Source organism: Vidua chalybeata, chromosome 1, assembly GCF_026979565.1.
Source record: "Vidua chalybeata isolate OUT-0048 chromosome 1, bVidCha1 merged haplotype, whole genome shotgun sequence".
Classification (NCBI taxonomy): domain Eukaryota; kingdom Metazoa; phylum Chordata; class Aves; order Passeriformes; family Viduidae; genus Vidua; species Vidua chalybeata.
In genome coordinates this window covers 102,222,148-102,241,217 of record NC_071530.1, presented here as the reverse complement: position 1 = coordinate 102,241,217, position 19,070 = coordinate 102,222,148, and the positions used below count along the sequence as shown (strand labels likewise).

General features: G+C 42.8%; 1 protein-coding gene across 3 annotated transcripts in view; it reads left to right on the top strand.

The window, feature by feature from the left end:
- The first annotated feature begins 1,199 nt into the window (after nucleotides 1-1,199).
- The window catches only part of MTCL1 (microtubule crosslinking factor 1), a 102,431-nt gene continuing 84,560 nt past the window's right edge, over nucleotides 1,200-19,070 (top strand). For 2 of the 3 annotated variants that reach the window (XM_053954895.1, XM_053954902.1), the window contains exons 1-3: nucleotides 1,246-1,296; nucleotides 12,590-12,814; nucleotides 14,298-14,456. In XM_053954895.1, coding sequence (XP_053810870.1) covers nucleotides 12,617-12,814; nucleotides 14,298-14,456 — 357 coding nt within the window. In that variant the 5' untranslated portion in view covers nucleotides 1,246-1,296; nucleotides 12,590-12,616. Of the gene's footprint in view, nucleotides 1,297-12,589; nucleotides 12,815-14,297; nucleotides 14,457-19,070 lie in introns of all 3 variants that reach the window. The other variant, XM_053954912.1, reaches the window with a different exon arrangement.

The window sequence follows — 19,070 nt, the reverse complement described above, 5'->3', positions numbered from 1 at the left end:
TTTGGGCTGCATCACAACTTGAGCAGCATCAAGCTGAGCCAGGCGTAGAGGGGAGCGAGCGGGAGGGGAATAAGAAGGAGGAGAAGAAGGAGGAGGAGAAGGAGGAGGAGGAGGAGGAGACGGCTGCCACCGGGGGATTTGGGCTCGATTTATTGAAACAAATCAGTGCTCGGGAGAGAGCGGCGAGGAGGAGGAGAAGGTGGGGGTGGGGGGGCAGGAAGAGGGGGATCGAGAAAGAAAAGTGTGAGGGCTGTGGCTGGGAGAAGCAGAAGTGATGAGAGAGCGAGCAGGGAGGCTGGAGGAGGCTGCCCGTCCTGTCGCCGCGCCCTGCGGGGACCGCCGCTCCTGCCGCCGCCGGGCGCCCCCGCGGCCGCCGCTGCCGCCCCGCCGCCCCCGGCCCGCACCATGGAGGCGCTGAACGGCCCCGGCCCGGGGCCCGGCGACGCGCTGCGGCCGCCGCCGCCTTCGCCCGGCCACCATCACCCGCACGCCGAGAAGAAGCGGCTGCACCGCGCCCCGTCGCCCGCCAGACCCTTCCTCAAGGACCTGCACGCCCGCGCCGCCGCCAAGCCTCCGCCCGCGCCCCCCAAGTCCCCCGGCCTCCCCGCCCGGGCGCCCTCGTCGCCGCACCCGGGCGTCCACCAGCCCTCCGCGGGGCTCCTGGCGGCGCCGGGCCGCCTCTCCCGCCGCCCCGCCGCCCCGGGGGGCAAGGCGGCCGCCGCCACCGTCACCGCCGTCGGCAGGGCGGGCGCCAAGGCCGCCCCCTGCGCCAAGCGGGCAGCCCGCGGTCCGGAGCCGGGGCCCGGCGGCCGGGGCGCGGGGCGGCAGCCCGGCGGGGAGGCGGCTCCGCCGCCCGGCAAGGGCAGGAAGGCGAAGCGGGGAGCGGCGGCGGGCAGCGGCCATGCGGCGGCGGCGCTGGCCCGCGTCGGCCACACGGACAGCAGCTCCGACCTCTCCGACTGCCCCTCCGAGCCGCTCTCCGACGAGCAGCGCCTGGCCCCGGCCGCCAGCAGCGACGCCGAGTCCGGCACCGGCTCCAGCGACCGCGAGCGGGAGCCGCCCGCCGCTCATCCCGCCGCTCATCCCGCCGCTCATCCCGCCGCCGAGCAGCCCCGCGCCGGCCACGGCCCCGGCCCCGGGCGCGGAGCTCCGCCGGCCCTCGGCTCCCGCGGGGATGTGCTACCTGCGGCCACGGGCGGGGGGCGAGCCCCGAGCCGCGGGGAGCCGCCGCCGGCGGCCCCAGAGGAGCTGCAGCGGGAGGTGGAGGAGCTGCGCTCGGAGAACGAGTACCTCAAGGTGAGCATCGCCCGCGGAGCTCGGCCTCGGCGGGGAAGGGAAGAGCGGGAGGCGGCAGCGGTAGAAACGCGGCCCCCTCCTGCTCGGGAATGCGGGGACCGCGCTTGGAAGGGGGGAAGAATATTCGCGATGCCTGGAGTCACCTCCCATGGGACCCCCGCCCCGCTGGACCAAATGCCAAATTTTACCCGCAGGAGAGAAATAGGGGCAGGGACAACAAGCCAGGTGCCTCGGCCCCCTCTTCCCCCGCCCCCACGAAGCGGGACCGCGGCACGGCTTAGGGACAGTTAAGGGACATAAGCGTATGAACGGGGCTCCTGCAAAGCCCGATTTGTGGGCGCTGGATGAACGTCAGTCCGATGCAACATGTACTGTGGCAATGTTGCGTTTGGTTGACGTGGTGGTAGCTCAGCAAACTCCGACTCTTTCTAAAGCACTGCAAACATTCTACTGGTTAGCAGAACTTTGCTTTCCAGGAACTGATTTCCTCAGTATCACCCTTTAGGAAAAGCCAAAGGAACAGGTTCCCTCATTTGATGTGGAAAGGATGACAGCATTACGTGCTCTGCTTATGGCTTATTGCGTTACTTTATCTCTGGAAAGTGAAGCCACTCGCTGTGAAGTACTAAGGGCACAACAAGAGCAGCAAGAAAAAAAAAGTGTCATTGCACCCTCGTTCAGGTAGAAAAGTATGATTCAGTATGAATCCATCCTCGGAGAAACAGGAAAGCTAAATTCAGGCGAGGTCTGAGCTGGGTTGACCTGTGGGAACCTTTAGTTGGACTTGGACTTACAATCTGATCTTTTGGCAGAGCAAAGAAGCTACATCCATAAAGATCTATAAATAAGATAAACTGAGATAATCCTGTAACCACAGCCACTGTTTGACTCTGCCTCTGGTGAAAACAAGCTTTGTTCCCTGATATTGGGAACACCCTGTTGTCAAGCAAAATAACCATGGAAATCCATGTAGATCTAGCATTCTTACTCGAATAAGAGCTGGAGTTTTGTGTATAACCTTGGGAAATAAGAGTGATAAAGATACAGGCTAGGCTCGTTAAGGGGTTTTGGCTAAGGTACACGAAATATTCAGCATAGCAAAAGGGTAACAGCAGGGGTGCTACAAGGTTCTTTGCCAGGTCTGGTGCTGCTTAGTGAACTGGAAAAAGGAACAAGCAATGATACAGCAAAATTTTCAGATGACATTAAATGTTTCTAGCTTAAGTAAAGTCTAGCAAAGATCAGACAGAACTTAATCATGAAGTTAACCCCTGAGGAACATGTGAAAAAATGAAGGCAGAGGATGGTAAATAAATCTTAATATTCAAAATCTTAAGTACTTGGAGGGAATAAGTATGCACTTTTCTGTTCGAATGTGTTGTGTTAACTCAGGAGCATCATGAGAAAAGGACAAAGGAAAATCTGGAAAAATTGTTAGATTACAGTGGGAACTGAACAGAGACTAATTAAAAAAATCTGGCAATATTTTATAGAACTGTAGCTGTTACACAGGTCAGTGAGTGTACCTGAAATACTGTGGGCACTTCTGGTCATCTAGAAAAGGATAATACAAAACCAGACCAATAAAAATTATTGGCTCATAGCAAAGCTTTTATAGCACTCATTGGATAGGAAACTCGAGTGTGGTAGGGAAATGTAATAGTCTATAAAAAGATGAGCAGCACAGAGAACCTTTATCACAAGCTTCTCTTTTATTTGACAGCCTAGAAGCAAGAGGAGATGTAATGAAATCAGAATTGATAATGGGAATCACTTAAGGAGTAGCTAACTGGCACTGCCATTAGAAGTCATGAAGTCCAAGAGCATCTCTTTGCATTACAGGTTTTGAACAAGTATATGAGTATTATATACTTAAACCCATTACAAAGTGTGTGTCAAGCTCTCTTTCTTTATACTGAAAGTGATTTTTAACTATGGGAAAATGGAAAAAAAAAAAAAAAAGTGTGTCTGAATTGTCTAGGACAGACCCTTGTTAGTGTGTCCCACCTGAGGAACCTGTGATCATGGGACCTGGTTGGCAATGGCAAGTTTTAGGTGAAGAACTTTCTTCTACTTCATTCCAAATTTTTCAGCCTGTGCAACAATGCCTTCAGATCTTTCACCTTGATGTCTTCATCATCTACAGCAATTGCTTACTCAAACTTTTTTTTATTCAGATTGTGACTTTATCATGTTAAAAGTATTTCTGAGTCTGGTATGATGATACAGACTGGTTTCTTTGGTGGGCGTGTCCTGGTGCCTGGAAAGCCATGAACTAACACCATTGCCTCTTCTGAGGGAAATGAGTACATAGTCTGCTTTGCTTGGCCACCTTGTTGTGTGAGGTCTTAGTTCTGCTCCTCTCTCAAAATGGTTGGAAACAGCCCAGTGGTGCAAAAATTATCAGGAGAATTCCCAAATCTCATTTGACTTTCCTAGGAAAAACTATAAAAAAGTCTGCAAATTAAAACTACATCACTGTCTGAGTTGTTTACTTGTGGGTTTGTTCCATGTGTTTTTTACAATGCAGTCCTCTAGTTTGGCATTGGAGTGAGCTGTGTTTCTTCAGAGGAGGCTAAGGGATAACAGGGATGCTGTCAACTGTAAATAGACAAATGATTAGATAAATCCCAGAAGAAACTCTTAATTTCCTGAGCATGGCCACAAGCCAAATTTTGTGGTTTTCACTCCTTATCCCTCCCTGCAGCTGGAGTGCAGCCCTAAGTGCACTTAATAAAGTCTTTTTCAGGGAATTTTATCTTTCAGGTAGGAAGGTCTTTCATGTATCTTTCATGTGTCTGTAACAGGTTATAGAAGATACACACACACACAGAGACTTAGTGCTAAAGATTGCTAGAGATTAAAGTGTTATCAGAAAGAAAAAACCAAAACAAACACAGTCATTTGTTTTTGTTTCTACATACTAAGTACTAGAAAGTCTCCCAGAACGCAGAGCAAGCTGCTGCTCTGCAAACATCTCAGACTTCGTATACCATGAGCCAGATTTTAACTTGGTATCAAGTTTCCACCTTATGTATTTCCCGGACTTTACTCTAGATAAGAATTTGGCTCTAGCCATAGCTAACTAGCTGTGAAGCTAAGCCTGTAGGTGAAGTGCATGAGAAGATGTGTTTACATTGAGAAGCCTCTTTTCTACTATTTCTGTGAAGTTTCATCCTTGATTTCAGTTTCATGTATTCCTTGCATGACCTTATTTCAGCTATCTCTGGGGGAAGACAGTAATACTACAGCAGCATTTAAAAATATATCACTTAGTTGTTGATGTCTAAAAAGAGAAATTTTGTCATGGTGCCTGACTCTGCAGGACCAGGAGACCCTTGGTAGTAGACAAAGTTTTAGTTATTGCTAGTCAGTCCTGTTAGTAGTAGCAAAACACTGCCCACACAAAGTGGTTGATTTTCAAGTTTGCTTTAAAGTGTCCAGCACATGGAGAAGTGTCATTCACTATGCAAGTCCTTGGGAAACTTGGAAAGAAGCCTTTTGTGGTGTATAGCCCTCTGAAGGGAGAGGGTCCAAATTTTTGCAATTAGACATGTTTTTTCTTTGTCTCAGCCCAACTTTAATTTAGACTGTGTTAATTAAATAAATGTGCTAGCAGAAACAGCAGTGGTGTTTTAGTCACAACACACGCCCCTTTTCTCTTTGCACCCTTCATGGCCGTAATGCGAAAAGCAGCCTCCTACATGAGGCACGACACTTCCTACAGCCCTTAAAATAAAACTGGTGCTTGCTGTGTTTTTCTTTACCTGCCCTTCTATTTGTGCCTGTGTTGGTACAAGTTCAATATGCTGGAAATGCTGCTGCAGTGTGGATTAGCACAGAAAATATACTATCTTGGATTTATTAGACAACTGTCTTTTTTGTCTTGCTTTGTATTTTTTTCTTTCTGTATTCATTTCTAACTGTGACATATTCTAGACATAAATTGACTAAGGGACCACTCCAGGCCCTGTATTCCACTCTGATGCATCTAAACTATGTTAATTTTTGTTTGAAATCACAATGTGTGTCATATGAAGTTACATTGTATTTCTTTACTCACTTGAAACTGTAGCTCTTTGAGTTGCAGCCTTGTGCTGAACTCAGGGGGAGTAATTCCACCACTTTTATTAACCTGCCGGGATTTGTGGATGTCAAACGGTTTTGCAGAGCAAAAATGATGCACAGTGATGGCACCAGTTTTTTTCCATTTAGTGAGGGTTACCAGGGTTAGCAAAATAAAGCTCATGGCACATCTCTGCTTGACATGCTGCTTTTCCCACCTGGAGAGTGGCGGCCCCGCAGAGAATGGGAGATGCTAACCCTGCCCGGGGCACAAACCCCACGTGGCTGGGCTCAGCCGGAGGGACGGTCAGCTGCCGAGGAGGATGTCACTTTGGGGGAAGAATAGCGAGGCCATGTGCCTTGCTAGCTCCAGCTGAGTCCCTGGCAGCCCCCTCCCTGCCTGCAGGGGATGAGCTGTGTGATTCACCGGGCAATACTTTGCCTCGGTGGCCGTCGAGAAATGCTATCGACGTTGCCATTGATGAGTGCTCCAACAGCTTCATCAGCCAAGGATGTGTATAGAAACAATACGTGGCTAATGCTTGAATGAAGCAGAAAAGCTGCCAGATGCTGCTCTCAGATACTGCAAAGTTAAACCAGCCCTGAAGTCAACAGGTGTCCATGGTCCTATGACTTCTCAGTTCACATCTTGGTTTGTGCACAAGCTTCAGACCACGTTGGATTGGTGCATGACTTGTAAAGTAGTCTGATTTGAGAGCTAAATAATAACATCAGGGGCCCAGGGACTTTGGGTTCATTAACATATTTTGCAAGAGGCAAAAATAATGGTTGTTGCTTTCTTCCCAATCAAAGCCTTTCAGAACATATTTATCCCTGCTGCAGTTCTGCTGTGAAGTGCTATGGGGGATGTGTATATTCCTTGGCAGCAGCAGCAGCATCTCCTACATATAGACGGTTTGAGATATTTAAAACATGAAAACAGAGATTATGTAAAATCACAGTTCGTGAATCTTAGATTTATAAATGATTTTCTAGAAGCTCTGGATTTGCCAGTGCAATAGCAGCTACCCACTGTAATTTCCACTCTTCCTCCCTTCCCCACTCTCCCCTCATTTGGTTAAATGTATATTAAATAACATTCCATTTAGAGACAAAATCTATAAATATGACTTTTGGATAAATTAATAAACATATTTTTTACATAGACAGTTGAATTTCCTCATTCATTTGCATTTTCTTAAATACTGTACAATTTATTGATTTTGTGTGGTTTTGTATTCCTAGTTGGCAGGTATTTTCAATTTAATATATCACTTCTGAATACTGATGTGTTTTAACTCAGTGGAGCCTAAAGATTTTGCCAGTGTGTGTAACTGTATTCACAGAGTAATGAATTCAGTATTTATGTGTCTTTTATGCTGTTTTTTTGCATGTAATTTCTCCCTAATAATAATTTCCAAGTTTTCTTTGACTCATGGTTGCGTTCCACTATTTAGTGGCGCCGGCTCTGAGATAAGAGCTTTTTTATTTTAGGCAGTAATTTATCTCAGTGAAGGTGGATCAGTAGGCTGATCTAAATGCAAGTGGTGAAGATGACCCTTCCTTCATATTTGTATGCAGTTTGGTGGTCTTGCTTTGGACTGCATTAGGCTGGCCCCTTGAATAAATATCCCCATCATGCATATGTTTTAAAGCTGTCCAGAGGACTCAAGTAATGGAGCGCATTTGAAGCATGCTTAGAGTGCATCTTGATGCACCTACAGAGTGTAGGCCTCTGTTTTATTTCAGAAGGAATCCATTTCTTGCATTCTCTGTGGACAGAATGAGTGTGCAGTTGGTGGAGATGATTGGAAAATTCATTTTAAACCTTGTTACAGATCATAACCAGACTGGCTGGGTAGACAGTGCCCATAAATTATGCAAGTTTTCCTGATCATTTCAGTGAGAATGACTCAGATGAGTATGGGTTACTCAGTGTAATAGGTGCATGGCCTGACCTTTTCTCTTTCTCTCTTTCTCTCTCTCTCTTTTTTTTTTTTTTTTTTTTTTTTTTTTTGGTAAGAATCATAAACAAAGCATATTCCTATAATTTGTTCTTAATTATACTTCATTATAATTAAATCAATAATAAACAAGCATGACATCAGTAAGGGTATTAATGAGATAATGGCTTCTCTTCTGACAGGCAAGTGTTTAATTTGCACAGTACAGACAGAAAATGACCTATCAGTATGTATTTGGGCTACACAGTGATGGAAGTTGCACACAATGCTTTCCCCTTCTCAGCCAGTTCACACTGGCTTGGCACACTGACAGGCAAACGGGGAATCCTAATTCTGTTGCTTTTGCACTGCAGTCTCAGGACTCCTGCAAATAGAGCGGCTGTTTGCGTGTGGTCCTCTGTCCATACAGCCACTCTGTGACTCTCAGATGGGTAGTTCCTATTAGACCCCAAAGAGGTGGCCTTTAGGAACTCATTTGGGCCAAGCAAAACCTTAAGTTGAAAGGCTCAGGAGCTGGTGCAACTTGGATTTCTACTGCAAATTTTGAAAGAACTGCCAGTTAGAAAACACACTTCCATTCATTTTTTTTCTGGTGACCAGAGTGACACGGGGAAAGAAAAGCAGTTTAACTTTTCCTAAACAATATTACTTCTTGCAGGACTCTCTGCCTCGTGCTGTTTTTACTGAAAGTAATAGCATAATTACCATTAAATTAAAAGGGATCAAGACGAGGCTTTCATCCCCTTCAGGAATGCAGAGCAAAGTGAAGCTTCTGATGCCAGCACTTAACCTCCCAATTTCAATTGCCACTTTGGAGTGCTGGAGCAGGTCCTCCCTGTTTAAGGAAGGGAGCAGCTCTCCATTCGTAGATGAACAAAGAGGGATGGCTGCTTTCTTGCCTGTTTGTTTTAATTACTTTTAAGTGCCTATTCTGATCTCTTTCTTCAGTTTTACAATATTAAAGTCTACAGTATGAAGCTCCATACCTCCTGAGAGAAAGAGCTTTAATTCTAACTCACAATAATAAGAGTAGTAAGAACAATAGATTTTAATAAAGTCAAGGGTTTGGCTTATCTGGTTTTTCCATCTGCCTTGCAGCCAGAGCATCCCTTTTTTGCAAACCACCACGCTGAGAATTCTGGCGTTGCTGCATTTACCTTTGATTTCACAAATGATTGACATGTTTTCCTTCAAAGCAGTGGTTTGCCACTTTAGTAAGTAGGACCATCATAGTTTCAGTTGTAATTTCCCCTTCCATGGGTCTTTAACTTAGCTTCCTTCATTTTCTATGCATGGATCACTTTAGAAGAGGAGTTAAAGCTGTTCTAATTTTCCAGGTGCAATTGTAACAGTTCTGACTTAGGATCTGTAACCATACAGTTTCAGTGTCCACAGCAGAATCACAAGTACTTGTCAAGGAGAATAAACTGGTAAGAAATGAAAGCATCTACACCCTTGTCACTGGCCTTGTGGCCTGTATTGAAAGCAAGATTGTGTCTTTATTGTAACTAAAGTTAAACGTTTATGGTTTAGTTAAAGGTTATCCCAGTAACTCTAATTGTGTGCTGACTGACGTACAAAATCTGAGCCAGATTTTCCAGAGGTGACATGTTCCTCTCCATATATTTATTATATAAAAATAGGACTTCATGTTGCTATTCAAAAAGATTGAATCTGTCTGATTTAATCTGGTTCTTTTCCTCTCTGGGCTGGGCACACTGCATAGGTTCAAGCTCCAAGCACTGCAGCAATACAGCAGAATATGGGCTGATGCTGCATGCAGCCTGTACAGTGAGGTTTCTGCTCCTTATACAGTCAAAACTCTTTGTGGCCTCATGTTGCCTTGTCTTAAAGCTCATCCAAAGGGTGCTGAATCTCTAAATACAAGAAGTCAGGACACAATTTGATTTTTATTTGAAAATTTTGGGAGTGGAAAAGAAATTAATTGTGGAAAAGAATCTGTGTCAGTCAAAAAATATCAGAGAGGAGAACTGAGTGAGATTTTAAAGTACAGCCTCCTTCATTGTATTCTAAATTTTAATTTATCTGCAAAATTACACTAGAGAAAAACAAACTCTGTATTTGAGGCAACCATAGCACAAAAAAAAAAAAAAAAAAACCAAAAAAACAAACAACAACAACAACAAAAAAAAAACTAAAACAGAAATACAACCAAACAACCAAGCAAATAAAATAAAACCCCACAACACTGATTTGCAAAGTCATAGTTGTTCTGATAAGAGAGATTGAGAAAACTTTGGTTTACCAGGAGGTTAAAGACTGTTCTATCTCCTGAAACATAGCTCATGCCAATGCTTGCAACTCTTTGGGGAACTTCTTTGGTGTGAGGAAAGACATTGGATTGAAGTCTCCAACAGAGACAGTGACTTCTACAGCTGGGAGAACTCCCATGCCCACAGACGGGATTTGGAAATATTCAGTTTCAATGGGCTGAGTGTTTCAGGGATTGGGTTGTTTAAAATTATGTGAGGTTCACTTTCCAAATTTGGTTGCAATAAATGCTTTAAAATCAAATATTGTTTATTATTTGTCTTTAGAAATCAACCAGATTTACTACCAACAAAACCTGATAAAGATAAGAAGGAAGTTTAAGAGATGAGCAATGACATTATAATTGCAGGCTACTTTATACATGAAAGCCATTGCTTAGCTCCTAAATGTAAACAGCAGATTATAAACCAGATCCCATTAATTTGTTGATGGCAGTTGTTTTTCTTTATTGTGGATTGGTGTTTCAAAATTTTAATTTACAAGCAAATTACTAATCTAACATTAGCATTCTGAAGATGACATTAAAAAGTTAATTGAACTCAAATCTAGTTGAGGTAAATTCAACACCTGAGTCTGCAGACAGCCCTTAAAAAATAACTCTGGTCCTGTTCATTCCATAGGGCTGTGTTAGCTCTGACTGGTACAGACTCTACTTTTGGTATGAGTATCTTAGCCAAAATATCTCATTAATAATCTGATAATACACAAGTGTACTCCTTTTCTTAGGTTCAAAAGCTACTGCTACTCTCTAATCAGTTTCTAAAACCTTGACATTTTCTTCTGCATCTCTTATCTTGACTGGGTAAACTTTTACTTTACCTCTTGAAAGTGTCTATAAATGTGAAGCATAGTGATAAGTGTGTACACAGAAAAGAAAAGCCGGTCTCGTTCCCAATCCAATCAAGCATGCATTGCTATGTTTTTCTTTTTAAAGTATACATCATTTCTCAAAACTTCACCAGTGCGTCAGCTGTAAACTGGCCAGAGTATTTGGCTGTGTCCTGAGGAGGAGTAGATAGAGCCTGGATCCTAAATTGTTTTGAAATAATCTTGCTGGGTTTGGTCTGCAGAGCTCATTTGCTTCGTTGAAGTCAGCTGTTTGTGCTTAATTAATGTATTTAGGACTTCTGAGGATGTTATTGCTGCAAGGGTAACCTCAATGACTGTGCTTACACTACTCCTCTTCAGGCAGTGTATGGTGTCAGCACGATCCAGCTCACTGGGGAGTAACCCTTGAGTTTGTCCATCCACACAAATACCCTGTCCAGAGAGACTGTGGGACAAGATGCTCCTACAGCAGAAATCTGAATATATTGAGAATGTACAGTGACATAGTGGGCTTGTGAGAAAACTTCTCTGTCCTTTCAGAGCATCTGGGGAGAATGGTGTAGGGTCCTGAGTGGGCTCTACTGGTGGAGCAAAGCCTCACTGGTGAGCCCAGAGCTGTAATTTTGGAAATAACCAGCCTTGTATATACCCAAAATTTATGCTGGCTCAACTAATTGAAATTAAACCATAGCTGTATAAATACTGGAGTATTTCTACACGGATGGGATTTTGGTAAGAATAACGCTGTAATTCTAACATAACTGACAAGGCTAAAGAACACATCTACCCATCTTCCTTTGGTCAGGACTGTGCTCAGGGACAAGATCTGCCCTGCATTTGTTATCAAAGCTCAAATGAAGCAAGATTAATATGTCAGTCTTGTTATGCCATGGGAAGGGGGAATGGTTGAGAGGACTGCCAGGAGAGTGTGGGCAGATGTGTTCTTGCAGGCACTGGACAGGGATGGTTCAGCCAGGGGCAGGGGGCGCTTTGTCAAGGGTACTGACATCATAGCAGTGCCCTCTCCACCTGAGACAAGTGTGAAATATTCTCTGGCCACCCTTGGAACTTCAAGTGTGAAATAATCTCCAGCCATCCTTGGTATTTCAAGAGTAATTTACAGATCTGAAGTGGGGCCACAGTGCAGCTAGTCCCAGTACAAAATCTTATTTAAGCAAAGTTTTCCACAGAAAATTTGGTCTTTATAATATCAAATGCAATTTTAAAGAAACCAATTAAAAATTAATAGTTAATATCAAATATTCTCCTCCTGCCTATTTTTCTTGATTTTTTTCCTCTCAACTTTGTTCAGTTTGTAGAATCATATTTTTTTCTCTCATACAGAAGTTTAGTACTTTGTACCCCTCTGCCTGGAAGACCTTTATAACAGTTCTAGCTTTGGAGCTTCAGTCACGCAGGTATTAAACAAACGGCAATGATAGAGCTTGTCCTGTTCAGCCATAACTCTTTAATCTGACCTTAGAGAGCAAGTGCTACACGTGGTACAACGTGGAACTGGGACAGTTTATGATGCCCAGGAAAGAATGAGCAGGTTACACAGGTTTTGTTTTGTTCCTGTGGTACTGTTATTGAGATGTGTGTGCACACAACAAAACCCCACTTTCTCCTGCACACAATCCACATGTCATTAAGCCAGTGCACAGTGTTAGGCTCAGATGGGACAGTGTTTCCATATGGAGCATTTCAGTATTTCGAGTAAGGCACTTCTTTTTTCCTCTAAAAATTTCGTTTTTAGGAGGTGTTCATTGTTAAAAAGGCACACCACACAGAGATGTTGAGGTACTTGGTTAAGTAGATCTACTGTAGTCTAAGTAAAGCAAGGAATCAGTTCAAATGGTGGTAAAGTATTGTGCAATTTTAATTTTACCAGTTTCAGGAGACATGAGCATCTGGTTTGTTTTTAATCATCAAAGCAGTTGAAAGAAATATGACAAGTATTCATTAATTTATTTCAGCATAATTACTCAATGTTGGGTTAAAACTTCTGTTCCTGTGACTTCTGGAGCTGCGTGTTGCAATCTGTATAATTTCATTAATGTGGTATCCTAGCGAGCATGTTTCCTATTTTGCTCCCATGGGTGAGATTTAGAGGTATGATGGAGCACTGTTTTGACTTCTCACAGGATGAGCTGGATGAACTTCGGGCTGAAATGGAAGAAATGCGTGACAGCTATTTAGAGGAAGATGTTTACCAGCTGCAGGAGCTCCGGCGAGAGCTGGACCGGGCAAACAAGAATTGCCGCATTCTGCAATATCGTCTCAGGAAAGCAGAACAGAAAAGCTTGAAAGTTGCACAAACAGGCCATGTGGATGGAGAGCTTATTAGGAGCCTGGAACAAGATTTAAAGGTGGGTTGAGAGATTCATATTCACAGCAAAAGAGAGCAGACTGTGATGTGGCTCTCTGCAATGGAAGTGAGGGTGACACATGAAATAAGCAGTAGTTCTCCAAACGTCACAACCAATTTCCTTCTGCTGTGGTGGAGAACAAATATTCAGCTCATCGACATAAAAAGATGTGTCAGTGAGTAAAAAAACATGTGTTCAGATTCAAAATGAAAGAAATACAGTCAAGTTACATTTCTGCATTTGAAAGATTTAAAGGGTCTTGATTTACTGAAAACCTTAGCTTTGCAATACTGTGTAAACAAAACCTGATATGCTTTTCCCAGTTCATGCTATTTCCTTCCTTTTCACTTCTTGCTTATTCCAAGTAACTGGAAAAAAAAATAGTCTAAGTTGCATTTCTTAGTCTAGTGAGTTACTTGTAACAGGAACGGAGTGTATAATATTTTTGCAGGGCAGATAGAGAATCAGAATGCTCTTTCCCTACAAACATAAATACCTGTAAAAATTATATTCATACTGAAACAGTTTTTATATCTTTCAGAAATGCTTCCATCAAGACAAAGTAAAGCTTTGTGTACATATGATGTTTATCTAGCTTTACTCATCTCTCTTGATATTGCTGTCTTGTAGCTGTTTTTAAAATATCTTCTGTAGAGAGGACTGCTTGCAAAAGGAATATTGTACTTTAAATGCAAAACATAAAACCTTCTGAAACCAGAATGATTTGTTGTCAGCAGTGGAAATGAGAGTAACATACCAAGTCATCAAACCTTTTAAAATGTCAGATCTAATTTTTTCTTTTATGATGGAAACTGAATTATAACCTTATAACAGTAGCAATGATACATTACTCAGTAGAAATCTTGCACCTAGATTTCAATGAAAGAGATATTGAGTGTTTTTATTATTCACTTCTTGTAACTCCATAATTCCTTATGTTATAAGATGTATCAACTTTACAAATGTTTTTGGAGTAAATATCTATTCTTGTTAGGCTGGACTCAGAAAACCTAAGCTGGCATATATTTCTGTGCTTTCATATCACTCTTGCCTAGTTGTGACTGCTGCTACAGCAGCAAGTTCATGTGGCTGTGACTGCTGCACACACTTTGCTTTGATCGATGGCCCATCAGCTTTACAGCACAATCCCTTGTCTTTGGCTTTATCTGTGTGATGTGCTGGAACTTTAAAGGGCGGCTTTGGTGTCTGCTTGTTTCCTCCTGCTGTTCATGACATTGCCTTAGCATAATGTGGAGAGGGAGCTGGAGATGGGTAATCAAATACATTTTCATTCTGGATTCCTTATTAGAAATTAATATTCATTTTGGTACTTGGAAGGCTTGGAGTGTTCAATCAACAGTGTCATAATTGAATTAAAAACCTCTTGGTTGTCTAGGGCTGTGATATGCTTCTTACTGTAGGAAACATACATAGCTGTTGCTCCTCATGGATGATCTTCATGCATTTGTGCTCTTTTGACCAGGTAGCCAAAGATGTTTCTGTCAGACTGCACCACGAGCTGGAGAGTGTGGAGGAGAAACGAGTTAAAGCAGAAGATGAAAATGAAGTCCTTCGGCAGCAAATCATTGAGGTGGAAGTATCCAAGCAGACGCTGCAAAATGAGCTGGACAAGTTAAAAGAGGTAAGCAATTGTCGGAAAAGCCATGCAGAGCAGCATTGCTGGGTTAGAATGGAGATTTGGCACACAGGTGTCTTAGGCTAAATCTTACATTAAATGCTTGCTGATATTGCTTGTACAATTGCCCTAAAGGTCTCCTTTGTTATGTGTCCCAGATAAGTCATCGGTAATTTAGAATCAATAGAGATGTAGATGAGTGATCCACATTTTGTCTGGGGCTTCTCACCGGGCTTCTGTCCCATTTTAAACTATCTCCTTAAGAACTCTCTTCCTGCTGGAGCAAAACACTTTCTGATTTGACTCCAGCTAGCTCTGGCTGTTCTTTATACAGACTGGGACTTCCACCTACTTGAAAGTCAAATGAAGTGTGCATGACTTGTCTCTGAGAGCAGGGTTCAGATAGGCAAGCCGCTGTTTTGGCTGGTACTCCTCAGTGGTGGCGGTGGAGCCATCAGCATGAGCTGGGCAGCCGGAATGTGGTCTGTAAAGTATAAATAACACTGCACTTCAGGCATAGAAATGCTGTCTCTTGAGAAAAGGGATCATTTCAACTGGTGCTGACACACAGTCATACTGGGTGAAATGATGATCCTTGGAAGAAAGTGAACTGAGGAGCAGGGGACCGTAAAGGAAAGCCAAATACTAAGCACAGCTCTTTGCTGGAGCCTACATCCCAATCTGCAGTGGTATTTCTGTTCCCTTAACAGTACAGCAGATTGGCAGCTCACAGCCCCTGCTCTGTTTTAAACCAGATTGAGATAGAGCATTTAAACGTAATGAGGTAAGACATTTATCCTCTGAGCCCTGGTCAGATTTAGAGAGCTGGTGCAATTATGTGTTATTTTAATCTTTCCAACATTACTTGTGAGTCAACTGGCACAAAGCCTGGCTCAATTTTATAAGGACAACCCCTATTTAATTTCTCCGTGCGTTTGAGTTATGAGTAGTCCAGTGCAGGAGTTTTGGAGTGTTTGTACCTAATAGAACAGATCATCAGCTGGTATACATATCAGTGTTGCTTAGATTACTTGTGAACCTGATACAAAAAATAAAGTCTTCATGATGTTTTAGCTATTCTTCTCCTTTCTCAATGTTATTTGTGAATGCTGTGCTAAGTGGATATGATACCATGTTACAGGGTTTGCAGTCTTGGCTCTGTACAAAAATGCCATCTCATCAACAGTGCCTAATTTAGTGCTTGTTGTTGTTTAACATGCAGCTCCACTGGGTACTGCTTGATGAGTTCAAGCAGAAACTAAATTATGGGTGAGAAGTGAGGGAAAAAATGGTCCAGGAGAGCTGAAGCCTCAAGCTAGCTCTAACTAGGCTGAATTTACCTTGCTGCTTAGGTTGCTGCAGCCTAGCTGTACTGGGAAGTGCTGCTAAGTCAGCTGTCTCTCTGCTGGATTGCAAGATGAAGTGAATACACCCTTACTTTGTATGTATTCTTTGCCCATAAGAGGCAAAAGCTGGAGGGGAGCTAGGGAAAGGGAGAGATAACAGGTAGAATGATGAGATGTATTCATGCTGATCTGGAGATAAAGCAGGGCATAAGAGGGATCATGAGATGTAGTAGTAGTAGTAGTAGTAGAGATAGTCTGGTTTCACATGCCATGAGTTGTGGTTTCTCTGGCAGTCACAATTTCACAAGGTCACTGGAGGTGAGAAGATGAGGTTGGAGTCCTTGGCAGGTCACACAAGGACAGGTGAGCCAAAAGCTGGAGAAACACAGCTACGCATGTGTCAGATAAGTGTGTTTGCAGTGTTGTTGACAGTGCTAAAAAAAAAAAAAAATATTCTTCACTCAATACCAGAAGCGGTGCCTCCTTAGGAACATTTAATATGTGCAAGGAATGCATTATAGATGTGCCAGTGGGAAAGCTAGTGCTTTATATATCAGGACAAAAGTGACCCCAAAGCCATGTAGCTTCTTCCCAATCCACCCTGACTCTGCATCTTGTCTATCTAAGGGCTGGCAGTTACAAGGAGCGTTTTCCTATCTGGTCCTGGAGCGTTGCCTGAGACCCAGTTAGACAGTATTCACTCTCTGATATAACTTTCTGCAACCATATGCTCGTTCTCTGTAATATCCTTGACTATTCTCTATCACTGGATCAACAGAAAGGTTTTCTCCCATCTATTTTCATATTTATCGCTTAATTCAGTGCTCACTTCTGCTTTGGTGTGCCGTACAATTCCCTTGAGTCCTGTTTCTCACTGCAGTAGATGACATATATGTTGATTATCTTTAATGTATTTTACATGCTGAAATACCTTTAGGAATTGTACATGTCTCTGAAAGCTCTCTTTCTTTAAAGCAACCTTTGGTGTTTATCATAATCTTTTGAGGAATTTCTAACATTTATCATGTTTAGTGCTGTTAGATTTTTTTTTTCTTGCACCAATACCTGTTTTGATTCCCTGTGATGTTTTCAACAGGACTTCTTTGGTATATAGGCTTGCTCTATCTAAATAAAATTTTTATTTCCTTAGGAAAGGAGCCTTACAGTTTTAACTGGGAAATTTTCTTTGCCTCCTACTGACCATGTAATTTCAAGTTGTTTTATAAAGTACATATGAGAGAGACTTTCCTCTCTTTTCACTAAATATTTCTCAATGTGTCTTATTGTGAAAATAATCCTTCACAGTCCTCCCCTCCCCTCCCCTCCCCTCCCCTCCCCTCCCCTCCCCTCCCCTCCCCTCCCCTCTCCCTGTGAATTGCTGCTAATGCACTTCCCTCCCCAGTCCCAGGTGCTTCTGGATTCCCATTCCATGACACACTTTCAGAAGCTTTTGCATAATCTATCAAAGCAGCATCTAGGCCCTTTTTCTGTTCTGGCCTCTGCCAAATGCTCCCCATCAACAAAATACTCTGATTTCCACTGATTGTTTCATTAAGAAGCTCTCAGATAACTGGTGAGTCACTTGCAGGTTTTTAGGATGCCACCTCCTTCTTTCCCTTTGTCTTTTTCTTTTTTTTTTTTTTTTTTTCATCGATGTGCTCCAGCCCTCCAGCCTTTTGCTGCATTTCCTGTGTTTTGACCTAAGATATGAGTTGGTAAGGATGTTTAATGAATGCTTGTGAATTTTGTCCAATTCTGATGTCTTCCAGTTAGACATCATTCTTCTCTGAATGTCTTCATCAGTATTCTGGCATTCACTTTGCTTACTCATGCCACTGTACTTCCTTTTTTGCTTTTTTGCTTTCAGTTCTCTTAGCCAAAAGATAATATAGTTCTTTCCTGTCCCATAATACTTCCTATTTTTTTTTTCAGATTTTACTAATTTATCACTGTTCATCATCTGTTACTCTTGCCTGAAATACTGTCACTGATTCTTTTGAAGATATTTCTTTCACTGGCTAATAATGTTTTCTCACTGAATGTTTTTTAACTTTACTGACTGTAGCATTTTTTTTTTTTTTTTTTTTTTTTTTTTTTTTTTTTTGTGTCAGTCTTCTCTATCTGCTGAAGCACTGTGGTTCATTGATTTTTTCCATGATTACATTCACCTACTTTTTCAGTTTTCATTTTTCAAATCTCCCCTTTCTGTCTTTTTTACTGTGAACATTTCAACTGGTTTTGGGCCACCCTCTGATACCTTTTTCTGTGGCATTCTCCACCAGAGCTACAGAGTTTTCCTACTGCTGTGAACACTTCTTCGTAATATATGCTGGATGTTTGTGAGAACTGTCCCTTCTAGGAATTTGCTAGGATTTTCTGTGACTTAACAAAGCTGCTTCCTCCTTAGAGCTTTGGAAGCAAAGGCAGTGTGCCCTCACAGATTTGCTAAGAACACATATCCCTGCCAAGGCTTGCTTGCTTTTTCCTCGTGTTGTCTGGGTTATTAACATTGCCATTTGAGTCAGCAGGCTGCCAGGAGAGAAAAAAAATGACTCCATCACTAACAAATTACCTCAGCAACATCCCTGCAGCTGTCATTTCCCCCTTCCTAATATCCTAATGCACCTCATGAGAAATATTGATGTGTATTAAGAATTTTTCTCAATCAATCAACCAGAAAGCATTCAGAACACTTTTTCCCCAAAGTTTCCTTTCTTTTGCAGCAGTGCAAAGCCCTTACCAATTCTCTTCTGAGCATCTACAAATCAGAACTTTTCTCACAGGCTTGACAATAGCAAATAGATTTTCTTTTTTCAACATCTCCACTCGACATCTAATTCACCCCAAACTTCATTTCCTTGGAGCCACCAAGTCATCCTTAAGGAACTTCTTCCTTATACTTTCTCAGGAAAGATCCTTCACAGAAGGATGATCTATTTTTAGTCTAAGTGTAAACAACTAGGAAATCACGCTTGGCAAGTGTTGGGTGCCTTTATGTACAGCAATAATTAATTCCCCTGCAAGCAATACCTTTCAGAGTAATCCTTTCTCTGAAAGCTCCATACCTAGGGAAGAACAAACCATTTTTGCTACTTATTGAAGAAAAGCACTGAGATAGCACAGGGCCAGCTCCTGTTCCCCATGAGAATGAGTTGGCTGCTTGTTTGCAGCTGCTAAACGTGTATTTTTCCCTTTGTCTAGGTTTGGTGTGGAGAGCCAGGGTGGAGAATGAGGCAGAGCTGTGTCAGCACTGACACTGCTGGGGATGGGCAGC